Genomic DNA, 16,535 nt, shown 5'->3' with positions numbered 1-16,535 from the left:
CTTTCCTCTGCTTGGGCTACTCCTGCTCTTCCCTTGCAACACTCCTCCATACTGCCTGCCCAAGTATTCATGCTGCTGTCTACTGAAACAGGCCAGAAAGCTGATCAGTTAACACAAAAATCCCTAGCCTTCCTCTCCAAAGCATGGCACCCTTTCTTACAGTGGTAATGCCAACCAAAAGCAAATGTGAAAGCATGCCTGAGATTCTCAGATACTCAATGGAAGTGCCTACTAATGAAGGAGCCAAGGAAAATTAGTTTCATTAGGCTAAATTTAGGGTTTCTGAATGCTTACTTGTCTCCTTTCGGCACACGGTGGGCAAAAGGCAAGCCTGATGTGATCAATGAAAAAAATCACTGGCCAAACACTGTGGTTTGGTCAGTGAAAACCAGTCATCTTATGTTGTCAAATATTTTGCCAAACTAGGTAAGTCATCCCCTTCACCTTTGTCAAGAGTACAGGTTTATTCAAGTCAGGTAAACAGAGCTTATCTCAGCCAAAACTCAGTTTGTGAGAAAATAGAAATGACTCCTGCAAATGCATGAACAAGTGCCATGAATACCTCTTTCTTATAACCAAATCCATGACTGCTCAAAAGCAAGCTTTTGATTTTTTTTTTAAATCTAAGGTCACATAGGGACAACAAAACTTTAGTCAATAACTCATTTTTTAAAAATGAATCTGAACTAGAGGTCCTTTTTCAAAGTGGGAATGCCAACAAATCAAGTCTCTCACATTATCAAGCTTCCCTTGTCCATCAGCCACTGCTAACTTCATGCTCCAAATCACGTGCGCTTAGTATTACCAGAGCTTCTACCCAAAACACCTCATACAGCTTTCTGAACAGCTTGCAGTAGCAGACCATCTAAAGTTACCATGTCTCAGTGAAGGCTTGTGGGAGTAAATGCTATCACTCTGCACATCATTTAATTCAACACTTAATTACTACTCTAAATGTCTGCATGGGGAGCAAATATGGATTTTAACAATGCAGTTGTCCATTTGTTCACATATGAAATACAGTAATCCAAAGGCAATGTGAATTTAAATTTAGAAAAAACCTCTTCAGACTCTCCACAATCAATAAAGCATTACAGGCTGAATATTGACTTAATTTTCAAATGTATCCATACAATCAGCTATACTGATAGATTTTCCAATGCATAATGGGGTAGGACAAAAAGGAGAATTTTATCCATGAGAATACAAAAAAATTGAACTAAATTACTTTTAGGGTTGATAAATGAAGAATTCCCTTCTCATTACCCACAAGAAAGAAAAAAAGTTCTAGACTAAATACTGCGGAGCTCAACATCTGCAACAAATAACAGCAAACAATTACTAGAATTTTAAAGGGAAAATGTAGTTAAATTACCAGCAGTTAATGGTTGCATTTGCCATCCCACCAAGAGCATGTAAAAAACCTGGACCGGACACTACAAGACATACTCCTGGTCTAAAGAAAAACAAACATAACACAAAGAGAGAAAAGGAAAATGAGCACAGAGAACACTGAATTAAATCACCAACAAAAATGAGTAAGATGCTGAAATATAAAACATTAAAGTTTTACTCCTGTTATCAAAATGCATGAATGGCAAGGGGTTTGTATGAAGGACTAAAGATAGACATGGAAATTAGAAATCATTTAGCTGTATCAACCCAATTGAAAAAGCAAGTGAACAGTTGTTACATCCCACCCACACAGAGGTCTGCAACATACGCAGGCCCATTGTAACACAGCTCCTTATTTCTTTTATTGCACTTACTCCATCATCTAGCATTTATATGGAATTTGGTAAGTTACTTCTATCTGTAGTTTCCTCAGCTCCACTTTAGCACTAGATACCAATGAAGAAAGCTCACAAAGGAAGAAGTACATCTGATTCAACACATTTTATTACCATTTAATTCAAGCAGAGGCACTTGTTATTCTAGGTGATGAGATAAAAATGACAATTCTTAACTACTGAGCATTTTTTAGTAGCTTTACAGACTCTTTACACATCAGAAAAAAAAAAAAAATCAGCTTACTTCCAGAGGATTACTCAAAGGAAGAAAAACTACAAAACTGTGTAACACAGGTGTCACACTTGCAGACAGAATAAGGAATGATCACCTGCATCATTGGGTCTAAAATTGTGAGCAAGCAGACACCAGATGTTTACTTTAGGAAAGGACCGATGGGATACCCAAGAAGCATACCTCACAAGTCACAGGCCAATGCTTCCCAACAACGTTAAGAGCAAAATGCAGTAGAAAAGAGGAAAAACCAGTGTTTTGTGTCAGAAGCAGCACAAGGGAGACCGGAAGGCATATGATCAGTCTCTGTATTGACAAGGTATTTGTTGAATAATACGCCCAGATGATGAGATTAAGGTATGGCAGGCTCACCAAGTTGCAACAAGCAATGGTGGTCTGATTTCTGCCCCTCATACCAATGCCGTTAAACTACTATTCAGAAATTAAGAGGAAAAAAATAAAGGAAGTTACAAAATGGACAATATTATATGAGCTTAAGAACCTCCTTGTTCCTACCCTGAATCATAGCAATAGAAATATTGATAACTGTTATTGAGTTATTTTAAAATTCATGTTCCATTTTAACAGCCCTACATCTGCACACACTAAAAATACCCAGCTCCAAAACAGAGAAACATTCCTAGCTTTTAACTGTTGAGTCTAATACAATTAATATTATATTATTATAAATATTAATAAATATGCAAGGTACCTGCCAGTCAAATATCCAACAGCAGATGCAGCATAACAGGCCTATTGAAAAATATTTGAGTAAATTATACAGTTATTATTATATATACATTTCATGATATCTTGTACATAACTTTCAACGAAAATACTGAAGATAAGCAGGTACAGATTCTGCCCTGATCATTAGAGCTTAAATGTAAGTAGAAGCACTCCTTCATCCTCCCCACTATCAGGGATGTTCATGAAGGCCTATGTAAAAAATCCCAAAACTCATCTCCACATTTCAGGCTTCTGTTGTTCCAGGATATTACATTAGGAATATTTATGATTTAAAAAATGAAAAACCAACAACATAAAAGAAAACCCCCATAACCAGGGAAGCAAAATGAACAGAACAGCATAACAAACTTCTGCATTCTACTGCCTTCTAGACTAACATGGAAGAGGGATTTACAAGAGAAAGGCAACGAACAGACATCCAGCCATCGCTGGAATGACTCATCGTATTTCAGAAATTAAGTGAAAGGTTGAAATCACACGCTGGAGAGATTCATTAGAAGATTAGGGATTGTCTTTTACAAGCTGAGCTGCTGAAGTACTTCTCACTCCATTTCTGTGACATTGTAAAGAAAAATTGCATTTTTGAATAATTTTCAAAAAAGTAATGCCTACAACATGTGTTAACATAGCTTAGCAGCAGTATATTAGAGTATGTTTTTATGCTATTCCTGTAGTAACATTAAACATTCAGATATAAAGTTCACCTGGTCACAAGACAACATGTGATCAAGAAGAAACAGAAGCTTACGGGTGGCCTGAGAATTCCAAAGGATTCACACATGTGACATTGCCATCTCCCTCCCTCAAATTCTCATGCTTTTGTCTTGAATTCAGCAAGTTCTAACACTTAATGGAGAAAAGTAATTTTGCAAATTTTTTTTTTTTAGAGTAAGCTCCTGGCCTTATAGCCTGCCTCTTCCATTTTGAAACAGAGTTGGGATTTTGATTTTTAGTTTTATTTGAGTACTATTGTGGTAAGAAGAATAATTAACACAAAAGCTCCTTCTAAAGGTTTACAAAGCTACTATACATTTTCCTCAAACCTGTGAATGATTCTAGGTAACACAGCATGTTAGCAATCTCAGCTTAAATGAGTGAACACACAGGCTTATTATAAGCTTTTACACAGAAAGATAAACTGTCTTTAATATCCTCATGCTCTTACAGATAGAGAGCAACTGTTCAAGAAAAACCTGGGGCTTAGTAGAGGAATAATAAGCAACCCTTATTTTCTTTGCAGCATTAGGATAGGGAATTGTTGACAAAAAAGTACATTGACAAGAAAAATCTCTTTCTACTTTTATAAGCCTCTGACACAGAGAAGAAAAATGTCGCTAATCAAGAATCAGATAACAACTTGATGACATATCTGTGTGCAAAAGTTTTGAAATATTTGGAGTAGGTGTTACTAAAAATCTTGTTAGTGGAACTCAAAGCATGGTGTTGAGTTTCCATGGCAATCATTTTTTAGAACTGAGTGGCAAAATAAAGCAGCACATGCAATTTGGGTTCATGTACAGTCATTGCCATTAAAACTTTCACGGCTTCATTATGCAAGGAAGCAATATGACTAAATCTATCTGTAGTTAGGAGCTGAGATTGTAAAAAATTTTGAAGGTATACATAAAAGATTTTTTTGTGTGAACAGTAAGAACAAAACCCCATTTTACTTATGAACCTTGTACCCCCACCACTAAAATATGAGTAATGGCCGATAAGGCCACAACACAGCTGATCGGCTGAAACCAGATTGTTATTTTCCTCAGGCGGGCAAGAAGGACGTAGGCATATAAAATGCCAATGGCCATCAAACCCACAATCAACATTAGGAAGAAATGTAAGAGGTCCAGATGCAGGCACTGAACTCAAAGTTTGCAGCCACCCGTGAGTGCTGGGTCTGAACTGTAGCCAAAGCAGAGGCCTGTTGCTCCCATATAAGCAGAAGCACACTAAGCAGGGTTTAACTAAACTAGTCTGTCTTCAACTCAAACATAAGCAAACTAATACAACGTAGCTAGTAAACAATGGTTAAGCATTTTTGTACCCAGTGGCCCAGTTAAAATGGTACTGCCATGCCTAGGAGCAGGCCTGAAGTCCTTATGTTAATTGTACCTAATGCTAAATGTTCCTGTAGGGCTTGTGATCAACTCGTTAGGAGAACCTGCTATATGAACCTGAGCTCAGTACATGATGTCTTTTGTTACGACATACAACTTAAGTGCGGGCCTTGAATACGTGGACACAAGTTTAAAGCAGCAGTCTCAGAATAATAAGCAACTTGCTGATGGCCAATTACTGGTCACTGAAAAAGTGCAACTTTGAGAGCTGGGAAGACACTGCTTTTGCTTTAGGAAAAGCAGCCATGGCTAAGCAAGGGAGGAAAAAAAAAAACAGAACAAAAAATAACCAACAGATGTGCAACAGGATAAGGCACCTGTCTCGGCCTGGGAAAGGAACACCCATCCAGCACCACACAGTCCATAGTCCAGGCACAGAGGCCAAGGGGTAAGATTTGTTCAGAGATCAAAATGTCTTACAAAAGAGATCTTGAACCTAAGGGCAAAAAGATGTCCACTTTGGTTCCAGCTGCCCTTATTGAAAGGTTCTTGAGTCTGATTCCTTTGATAGCTAGCACCATCCGTGCTAACTATGCTGTATGAGCTCCAGCATATTATATACTCATGACTAACTTAGGATATGATTATCAAGAAGAGATTGCTTTGAATATGTAGTGATAATTATTATTAAAGATTAAGAACTAAACATTAGCAATGTGTGTTGTTAATGAATAACAATCTAGTAAAGGGTGTTTTTTTTGTTGTTTTTTTTTTTTTTAAGTGTAGAACCGACCTGGGTTATCAGTCTTCTACACAGTGACAGCAATCTCTAATTAGCCAGGGACAGATACACAAAACCCACACCCCCACTGAGTTGCAACACAACTATTCAGTGTTCAAGGGTCATACAGGACACAGGTTAAACTGCTTCTAGCAAACTTATGCCATGTTACAGGCCACAGGAGATCAGCTATCGGATATTGGTAGTACTACTTAGCTTTTAACTTCATGCTTTAAAACCTGGTCTTTCTAGCTAAACAGTTTATTCTGCAGTTTTATGGGCTTTTGCTACATCTGGCCCAGAAATCAGGCAGAAACTCAACCCCTGGATACAGAACTTTGTTTTCCATGTATCTCAGATCATATACAGCTGCCTTCACCAATAAAGGAAGCAGCTGTACACACATCCTCCACAGCCAGACCACACAACTAATAAATTTAGACAATTATAACTATGACGTGTAAATATTAAGTGTATCTTGAATATACCATGTATAACCTTTTATCCCCTCCTCTGCCAAGCAATTACTCTATGTCTTCACTGAGGACAAAGAACAAAACAAAACCCACTACAAGATATATCTTTCCTTACCCTTTTCCACTCCCCAAAGAAGAGGAACCCTGACATTTTGATGTTAAAACAAGTCTTCATGTTATTGTTATTCCTCTAAGCAAAAGTATCTCACCATTTACACAGCAGAATGTTTCTTGTCTTCTTCACTCTAACAGAAAAGAGTCTAGTGAAAAGTGAAAAATAGGACAGCATCTCATTTGGCAGTGCAAAGCAATCTTCTCTGTTAATTATAGACACATGAGGAAATGAATTTTAATCATGTTAATAACCAAAGCTAAAACTAGAATACTTGCTAAATGGCCCACAGGAATAGAAATACTGTGTTGAATTCCCATTCCCTTAAAGGAATCAAATACACCTTTTAAACATATTTGTATATGCTTGCCTCTCTCACATGTTACAAATTTTCCAGAGAGACATGCATTCCTCTAAGTTCTCACATTCCGATGTAAGGATTAGACAGCAAAAACAGGCAGCTCATGACCACCTGATTTAAGAGAACTACTATTAGTACACTAATATATACACTAATATATACACTAATATATACACTAATATATACACTAATATATACACTAATATATACACTAATATATACACTAATATATACACTAATATATACACTAATATAAAGAATACTTTACTGACATTTAGGACAATCCATGAAGGCTATAAACTACATGGTAGAAAACAGAAAAAGAACACTGCTATAAAACACAGGCACCTGTATACTGTGCGGGTTCAGAATATTAGAAGGAGTTCCTTGTAAAAGTGGTAAAATTCTCATTAATAGTGTTCATGGAGAGACAGGATCCATAAACAAGTCATAACACAAGAAAAAATCTCCTGATAAGGAAATAATCAAGCAATTTATTTATTTGTTGGCATCAGTTATGGAAAATTGACAAATGTAGTAGAGCAACTCCGAGTATGGAAAGCTGACGGTCCATTTGCTAGCAGTCCAATAGCTAGCTAGCTTGTGTGGCAATCCTTAAAAACAAGGTATAATCCTGAGGTTATTATATTCAACCTCAGACCACCTGAGAAACTACTGAATGCCTCAAGAGCTACTACTGGGGAAAACCAAACAAATCCAGAACTAGTGGCATAACAACAAAATGCTAATGAGCTTGAGTTTAATTCTTAAATACCTAGACAACGAAGCTGAAATGTATACAATTAAAACTGTCTTTGTTCATGCTTGATTTTGAGCATTCAGAAGCATTTTAACTTTCTATGGTTTGCTGTTTGGTGAGCTTTTAAAACACAGTTAAGGTAAAAAAATATTAGAATTATTGAAAATAGTCAGGACAAGTTTATCAGCAGGAACACCTTCCTCTTTGGGCACTGAAAGAACAGAGACAAGGGAAAAACCCTACCTTTTTAGGCCTGTAGGGAATAGCTCCAAAGTAAAATATCCGTCTAAACAAAAAGGAAAGAAGTAGCTAAGAAAGTCCTAAAAAAGGAATTAAAATACTATCAATTAGATCGAGAATGATTAATATTGTCCTAATTTGGCAGCGAAGACATCACGAAAAGAAAATGGCAGTAGAAAAATTTAAGGAAGAAGTATATTGTAAAGTCTATAGAAAATTACAGAAAAGTAAAAACCTGGATGAGCCTCTCAAAAAGTGGCACATAAAACCTGACAATATATTACTTGAAGGAAACAAAATTGAACGTTTTTCCTTTCTGTTTTGGAATGCTTTGTTCAAATTCTTTTTCTCCCTGTTTTCATCCTATCTTCTCTCTCTTATTGGAGAAAGGCATCTAAAAATGAAAAAACTTGCAATTCCTTTATTAGGAAAGAAGGGAGCACTTAAAAATGGAAGTGGGGAAAGAAGGGCAAAAAGAAACACCCAATCCAACCCACCAATGCTCTCCCTTATTCCAGAATGACAGTAATTGCTTCTCTACAGGTTCTTTAAAGGAATGTTCAGAGATCCTATTTCTTCTAGTAAGAAAACATAAATTGGATTTTATTCTGTTGTAAAACAGTTAAAGGAAAGGATTGGTCCTACTATAGATATATACTTACAGCTTGTTCGTTTCTCATTCCTACATATTTTATTCCAACCGCTTGGGCTGCAATTGCGATTTCAGTGACTGGAATACCAACAATGCCAAACATGTATTCAATATTCTAAAAAGAAAAATGTTAAAAGAAATCAGAATTGTTACCAAAAGATAGCTTTAGTAAGCACATGGCAAACATGGTCACACTAACTATACAGGCAGCCTAAAAACAAACTGTAACAACATTTGTATTCACATAGAAGTTCACAGGCCACTGTGGAAACACACACAATGGCAGATGGCATTTGCAGCTCAGTGCTCTGGAGTTGTTCCACTGCTTGTAGGCCTTCAAAATCCAGTGCTTTCACAACGGTTCAGCCCAGCTCCTCAGCCAACATATGTTTAGTGCTTTTTACTGAACGCTTTTTACTTGGGATGTCTCTGCTACATAGTTTTCCTGTCTAGTATGTCACCTTCTTAAAATTCCTATTATCATTTCACATTCTTACACTTTCACAGAGAAATAACAGAAAAAAGGCCCCAAGAAACAACTGGGATGGTACCATGCCCAAAGAAACTTAAAGATGAAGAAAAGACTATGCTTATTCTTATTACAACTGAAGTACCATTTCAAGACAACAGAGTTTTGGTAATTGTAAAGGAGAAGCTGCCATAGGAAGAGCCGCAGAGAACGTCTGGCTTTGCTTGATGGTAACGGAAGTATCATGTGAGCTCGGGAAGGCAGAAGCTCGTATTACAGGAGAAATAGGTGAAGGACTGGCGAAAACCACACCGGGGTCACCACCCCATGGCGGCACAGGGAGCTGGCGGGGCCGGGCCGCTGCCGGGCGGGGCCCGCTCGCTGGGCGGCTGCGGCTGGCCCTGCCTCCTTCCCACACAGCCACAGGGCAGGCCCTTCTCGCCCGCTTTGCCCGCCCCCGAGGGAACGGCAACGGCGCGCAGGGTGAGTCCGGCCGCGCACACTCGCTTCTTTCCAGCCCCTTGAGCACCCACGGCCTGACCCGGCCCGGCCGCCCCCCTCACCGCGGGGCCGGCGGGAACTGTCCCTGCCCGCTCGCCGCAGGGAAGCTGCTCGCCGGTCCCCCCCGCCCCCGCACTCTTACTTGAGCCTTGAGGGCCTCAGCGATGAGCTGGGCCCCGCTGACAGCCTCCCCCTCCGCACCGCTCCCAGAGGCCATTCCAGCTGCGCACGAGCCGAAGCCGCCCACCGACACGGCGGACGGAACAGGACCCCCGGCCAAAGGTTGGGTACTGTTGACTGGCACGCCGCCCGGCCAATGAGAGAGGGGAGGGGGCGGGCCCGAGGGCAGTAGCTGTCCACCTCTGACCCCGTTGGCGACCGCTGGGGGAGCCTCCTATTGGCTAGAGCGGGCACCCAATGGGAGGTCGGGAGGCGTCTGCCCTCCCCTCGCCCCCACGCAGCCGTAGGCTTGTGGCGGCGCCGAGCAGCCGCCAGGGGGCGGGAGCGGCCCGTCACGTCACGTCGCGTCGCGTCACGTCGCGTCACGTCGCGCGGGGGCGCAGCGTGAGGCTCGCGGCGAGGGGGCGCGCGGGGGCGCGCGCGGTGCCCGGCTGTGAGGGGTTGGCGCGGGGGCCGAGAGGGCAGCTCCGCGCCGAGCGATCGGCCTCAGACCGGGGGAGGCGGGAGCGGGCGGTCGGGTTCCCAGCCCGGCCCCGGCCCCCGTAAGGCCGCGCGTGGCGTGTGGCAGCTCGACCTCGAAGGTCTGAGGGAGCCCCAGGGCGAACTGCGTCTGTAACTGGGGCGGCCGCCTCCGCAGCATAACAAACACCCCAGCTTCGTGGAGCCGGTCGGAGATCGCTAACACAGAGCGGGGCAAAGTACTGGGTAGTTTTATATGAGGGTACCCATTGACGAAGAGGAGCCGGAGAGTGGTGTAAGACTCTTCTCCAGCATCCTCACCGAAGGCTGGCACGCACCATTGTACGTGGCTGTGCCCATCCTGGCCAGGCCACGCTTGCGCGTGTCTGAGAAGTGACCCAGTTGACAGTATGTTCTGCCCCATCCTCTGACTTGTCGGTTGTGCTGCCTTCCCGAGTTGTTTGAGCTGAGCCACTGAGAACGGCAGCATTCAGTTCACCCTCACTCTGTCAATAAAATAACATAGGTCTTTTAATTATGAGACAGAGTATATTTCAGGGATGCTATGAAATGTATAAAACTTTTTGCAAAAACATTGTATTAGAATGGGCAGCATTCTTTAAAAATAGATTGAGCCTCTGGATAAAAGCCATAAACTGGAGCAATGATACATAATACATTGCACACAAACGTTTTTCAGAAATGGAAATGCAAGACGTGTTTACATTGAGCTATTGCTCAGTTGGGTTGCTAAAAAAACATTCATAAAAACCTATACAGTAAAATAATGTAATAAAATATAGTGCAGCATATAAAAGCAGTAGACAGGAGGGATCAGTGGAAAAATACTTCAATTTCCCTGTATTTTTACATCTATGGAGGGGCTATATATTCTATATGTTAGAATGGCAGCAACATCACAATTCATGGATATCACTCAATGTAAAAAAGACTTAATTATTTTTCATAGCAAATTTAATATTTTGCCTAGTAATTATTACTGTTTATGTTACTCTAGCTTAACAGGCATTTGCTATTAATCATTTAAGAAGACCCAGACTAGTGCTGTGCTACTTCTCTTTTTTATAGTCTGTTGGATTCTTCTGAGTATAAAAGTGCTAAGCTGCAGGGTATGTATTGCCTTTCTCTGTCTATACGTCTATGTACGGTGGGAGCTGACAAACTTCTAAGTTTCCAAAGTTGGTGAAAAGTGAGTGACTGGATGCTTTACTTCACAATGTACTGAGATTAGATGGTTCTGAAAACCTGAATAGGAAAACAGTCTACACTGTGTCTGGCAGAAAAACTTGTCTGAATTGGCATCCAAACTTAAACACCAGTCTTTTACCTTTTGTATAGACTATAACTACAATACTGTGACTGCATGACAGTAATATTGCTATGAAATACTTATATTTGGGTGAGATGATCCTACTGAAGTGTATCTGATAGGCAAAAGACCACATAAATCACAGGAAAGGGATAGAAAAAGAGATGAAATTATAAAACATTTCAGTTCATGAAAATTTGCTTTAAAGTCATGGCTCAGGTGAGGTGACAGCTCTGTAGACCCTAAACAAACTAACTTCTCTTCAAGGAAAGGACTTACTAGATAGTGTAGCATTTTCTGTTAGGGAAAAAAAACCAGAATGTGTCTGAGACTTTGAGTCTCACAGCCTCAGGGCTGAGTAGACCCTGATGGTATCCTTATTTTGTCTGGAAAGGTTACTATCCCCAAGCCCAGCCTTGGAGCTTGTCACAGCTCTCCTTGTTAGAAGCAATCCATTAGATAGCAGGGTTCTGTTGTGAAGCTGTCAAATAGGGGAAGGGCATTAGGGAGCACTCACTAAGTGCTCACCCATCGTCCATGGGACTAGCTGTAATCACAGCCAAGGGTAAGGACTCAGAGGAATTATTTTAGTTATTAAATTATTTTAGTGGGCCCAGGTTCAGCCAGATGGGATTGTGTAGTTGTGTGTTCAGTGCTAAACCTTTTGTGCATCTAAATGAGGAAGGGATTCAGATTAGTACTTTGAGTGTTTCTGACCACCAGAAAATAAACTGTGGCAGCAAAACGAGCATTCTCCAAGCGTGTCTGTAAAATACAACATTTTGTAGAAGCCCATTACCTGTTAACTTTTTATATTAGTGTGTTTGGCTTAGAAGGCAAAAAGGCTGTTTTTCTGATGCATAGCAGTTCCATCCTGTGATCTGAAACTCTCCAACTTTTTCCATCACTAGTAATGATGAATTCTAATTACATCTTAGTTGACAACTTTGTTGAGGAATGGCTGACTAGAGCCCATTCCTGTCCTAAATAGGCATTTTGGCTCTGAAGGGATGACAGAAATAGAAAAGATAGTTTTGTCAGTGAAGTGCAACACTGTGTGTTTATTTTCAGTGGCTTCCTTAACTGGGAGAGGCTTCCCATCTCTCCTCTCCCTCCCCCTGCTACTGCTTTGTATCTTCAAGTGCACCTTGGTATTTCATTTGCAAAGCTGAGCTGCACAGGACAAAGTAGGATCCTCTGCTCTTGATAGGCATTGCTGAATCACTCCCTCTATAAGTATCGAGTGTTTTCCTCAAGAAATAGCAAGGGTAGCTTATTATACACACTTCTCAAAACTGTTTATATAAATGGAGTATCTTTAATACAACTGTTTACAGAGATGCCAAGGCTTTATTCTGGTTTTATTGTGCTTTAGGTAACTTAAATTTACCCTTGAAAGCATGTATATATGACACATTGGCAAATTAAAGCTCAAGGAAATATGAATATGTAGCAGAGTTTAGCAGCATCTAATGGCTAAGTTACTTCTGGACCCCTCTAAGTGTTATTACATATTAAAACTTTATGGTTGAGCAAACAAGGTCTCTGCCTACCATAGGCACTAAGGTTATGATTTTCCTGTCCTATACAGAATCGTGTTGCTGTCAAACCAGTGCTGCAAATAGCGTGTGGGGCTCACGGAAGCAAACAAGTGGCTTAAACTAAGATACTACTTACTAAATGCTTTTTTAATAGCTTTCCTCACACTTCAATTTGTTCATTGTTAGATAGTAAACCAGTTGGTGTTCAGACAAAAAAAACCAAACAATGCAGTATTGAGGATTGCTTGTTAGCTGCTTTTCATTCTGGAATTTAAGAAAAGATATTTTAAATTAACTTGCCATAGACTTTCTTTTTTAGGTACAAAACTACATTTAGTAACATGCATAAAAATTAAAATGGGATTAGTTTAAATTTTTTTGCTGCTGAACTCTTAATGGGAACTAGAGAAGGCTCTCCATGCATGTGTCTTTCAGTCTGTATTTGCTTTGCCAAAATTCAGAGTTGTGGATCACAAAGACTGAAAGGCACTAAGAGTGTTTTGGAACTTTTTTTTCTTGGATAAGAGTTACCAAAGAGTTAAAAAGTCAGTAACTGAACTTGAAAACTGTGGGCTATCAATATATAGCATCAGTGCATCTCTCATGCATGCTCTTTCAACTTCACTGATATTCAAGATTTAATTCCTTAATGATACTAGTAACACTGTGGTGACAAATACAGAATTCTCATATTGTGAGAATAATTCTGCATAACATGGCATTTCTATAGTACTTCTTAAGCATTGCACAGCCATTGACCGTGTCAGTCAGTCCTTGTTCTGTGTAAGTAACTATTTTCCCAACTTGGGAAGTCAAAAGGCTCCATGGGGAGCCCATATTGGAGAGAATGCCTTAGCCTTCTAGACTCACTAATTCTTTATTTCTTTCTGAGAAAAGCTCAGTAGTACAAATTTTCGGCATTTTTGTATTGATTTTTGCTTTATTATTATTACTATGAAAGCATTTTTAACCTTACCTATCTGCATTGTATAGGAGGAATGCAGATCTGAATTGCACTCAACTTCTTTATAAATATTGAAAAAAGCTGCACTGTATGAGACAAATTAGTCTATTAATTACATATGTGGAGTTGGAATAGAGTGAATCCGTAATCCATCAGGAGAGGCATTTTTGTGATAGATAGATAAATGCAGAAGTAGTTCTAGTGTAATTCTTTTGGCAATTATCTGTTTCTGTATTGATAAAATAAGTTCTGTTTCTACTTGACTACTAAATATAGTGTCCAACTAATTTTAGGAAGTGCTACTTTTAAATACATCCCCCATCACCAAATGGGGGAGAAACTGCAAATTTGTGAGCTGCTTTTAACTTTTCCCAAAGATGTTTTGATACATGGCGTGAAAGATCTATAAATGAATGCTGAAGTTAATTGTAGATGGAGACCAAGCAAGAAGATCAGTCGAACTATATATGAAGCAAAAATGCTTTTAAATAGGACACAGTTGTTTAAAGCACCAATGTTTAGAAACATGGTTGTTCAGGAATTTAAAAACAACGCACTTCAAGCACTGTTAGGAGTCTTACTTAAGGTCCATATTTAATCATAAATTTAAATTCCTGGCACTAGTTGTTGCTCAAGCTCCCCCCACTCCACCTGTTTGTGTTTTTTTTTTTTTTCTCTAGATTTATGGCATACACCATGGTGGATCTGTGCTGGAAGCTGTCCGTCTGCTTGTTTTGCTATCAAGTTGTCTCAGGAAGAGTTAAGAGGGAGGGGCATTATGTTGCTGCTGTGTATGAACATGAGTCCATATTGAGTCCTAACCCCACAGCCCTGGTTGATCGACAGTCTGCACTGGAACTCATGGGCAGAAACCTAGACATCTATGAACAGCAAGTAGTGGCTGCTGCAAGACAGGTATGCCGCAGCTTAGTAGCGGTTACGTGTGTTGTATGTATATATAGAATAAGTGCTATTTGAGGATAATCTTTCACATTTGTGTTCCCAGGCAACTAAATCCATATTTATATACAGAAGTATAGTCTGCTTTTTCAGACGTTCCGACCTGCCAGGAGCTCTGAAAAGTGTCAGGCCAATGAGCAGCTCGCCTGACTTGAGTTATTCCAAGCTTGGAAAAACATGCCTATAGTTATTTAGTAGAGGGAAATTAATTTTCTATTTTTGTCTGAATACCGAGCTCCTTTCTGTTTTCTTTAATGGAATGTTGTTATTGAAAGATTGTCTTACAGGCAGCTGTCTTTGGGTTTGATTTTATTCCAGTGGTCTCAATGGAAATTCCTGAATGTTTCTAAAAAACTAAGGCAGTTAAATGCTTTGGAAATGAATGTTCCACCATTAACAACTTGTGGAAGTAAAGTTTTCCATTCCTTTCTCCTACCCTTCATTGAATGGTTCTCAGTCTAAATATATGTAGAGGAGAGAGACTAGTATTTCTGGCTGTTCTTACACACAGCCTCCTTCCCTTCCCTCCCCAAGAAAACCCAAAGCTGGTTCTAGTCAGAGGAAGCAGGCGTTACTGTCCCTACGCAGATAAGAAATGACTTGCAAGTTTCATAAATCATGCGAGTTTCACAATTTCTGTTTTGGAACAGAAGAATTACAATTTTTATATAATTTGAAAAAGTGGTGGTTTGGTGGTTTGTTTTTTTGTTGTTTTTTTTTTTTTTGAGAATGGGCATCACAATCCAGAAGTGTAATAGCTACTTTTATGCAGTGCTGCATCCAAGACACATAAATTATTGCAAAGCCATAGCACAGATAACACACTTGAACTGACTTTTGAAGAGTCACAGGAATTTGAGTAACTGATGCTATGTCTGTTTTAAGAGGAATCCACTACATTTTTAGGAACAGATCTTAGGGAGATGTGTTTTTAGGAACAGATCTTCCTGAACTTCAGTAGAGCCAGCCTAGCTCTTGCATGGCTACGTTCCTACCAGAATCTGCATTGCTTCTGCAGTCAAGCTGTTTCTGAAAACAATACTCCCAGTACCTTGTCCAAGCCTATCGACCTAATCGTGGTATATAGCCCGGAGTAAGTGATGCTGCACCTTTGACACGGGTACAGCATCTTTGACAAAGTTCATCTGCAAAGAGCATAATTCTGAAAAAAAATTAAATTAAGACAAATTTTAACATCATCAGTCTTTAACCAGAGTAATGCCATTCTCATTACTCGTGAATGGAGAATACTTTTGATAAGAATTTGGATGAAGTCTGCTCTTACTTGCACACCCTTAAAATAATGTCAAATAGGTTATTTTTCAAGCTAAAGGTGTGTGTCAGGTTGAATAAGCTTTTTTTATACACGTAGTTACACCTACTATGAAGTAAAAGAAAAGATATTTTTCAAACTAAATTTTTGTCAAAACTACTTGGGTTATTCTTAACTTTCTTTAGCTCTTTTTTACCCATGAGATTCCCTTTTTTTTTCCCTTTCATATTTAGGTTGGCTTTGCTTTGCCTACAAAACATGTCTTTGTTTTACATACAGGGAGCACAGATCATTGTTTTTCCTGAAGATGGAATCCATGGCTTCAACTTCACCAGAAACTCCATTTATCCTTACTTAGATTTCGTTCTGCATTCACACGCTGTGAAGTGGAATCCATGCAGAGAGCCGTATTTGTTCAATGACACAGAGGTAAATGTAGGAGTGATTTCTGCAGAGAGGTGGAATAACCAAATGCTAGATTTGTGCTCCAAGTGGGAAACTAGCTCTAGTAGTTTTGCTTAGGGAAGTAAGCAAGAAGTTTAACAACTCATAGTACCAGATTCTGTTTTCACGAACTCTCAGTTTATGCTGGTTTAATTCTTAGCAGAAGAGGGTTTTAGATACATACATGCAAGAAGATTAGCTTG

General features: G+C 39.7%; 2 protein-coding genes across 12 annotated transcripts in view; one reads left to right on the top strand and one right to left on the bottom strand.

Moving 5' to 3' along the window:
• HACL1 (2-hydroxyacyl-CoA lyase 1) overlaps window positions 1-9,465 on the bottom strand; it is a 23,184-nt gene extending 13,719 nt beyond the window's left edge. For 4 of the 7 annotated variants that reach the window (XM_068404654.1, XM_068404659.1, XM_068404658.1 and 1 more), the window contains exons 1-4: window positions 9,324-9,465; window positions 8,222-8,326; window positions 2,735-2,775; window positions 1,376-1,456 (exon numbers count right to left, since the gene is read on the bottom strand). In XM_068404654.1, coding sequence (XP_068260755.1) covers window positions 1,376-1,456; window positions 2,735-2,775; window positions 8,222-8,326; window positions 9,324-9,398 — 302 coding nt within the window. In that variant the 5' untranslated portion in view covers window positions 9,399-9,465. Of the gene's footprint in view, window positions 1-1,375; window positions 1,457-2,734; window positions 2,776-6,295; window positions 6,347-7,562; window positions 7,606-8,221; window positions 8,327-9,323 lie in introns of those variants that run through there. The other 3 variants (XM_068404661.1, XM_068404660.1, XM_068404662.1) reach the window with 3 other exon arrangements.
• Window positions 9,077-16,535, top strand: part of BTD (biotinidase) — a 24,724-nt gene continuing 17,265 nt past the window's right edge. For 2 of the 5 annotated variants that reach the window (XM_068404665.1, XM_068404663.1), the window contains exons 1-3: window positions 9,113-9,163; window positions 14,336-14,570; window positions 16,168-16,317. In XM_068404665.1, coding sequence (XP_068260766.1) covers window positions 14,340-14,570; window positions 16,168-16,317 — 381 coding nt within the window. In that variant the 5' untranslated portion in view covers window positions 9,113-9,163; window positions 14,336-14,339. The other 3 variants (XM_068404667.1, XM_068404666.1, XM_068404664.1) reach the window with 3 other exon arrangements.

This window comes from Nyctibius grandis, chromosome 7, assembly GCF_013368605.1.
Source record: "Nyctibius grandis isolate bNycGra1 chromosome 7, bNycGra1.pri, whole genome shotgun sequence".
NCBI lineage: Eukaryota > Metazoa > Chordata > Aves > Nyctibiiformes > Nyctibiidae > Nyctibius > Nyctibius grandis.
This window is presented reverse-complemented; position numbering and strand designations above follow the sequence as displayed.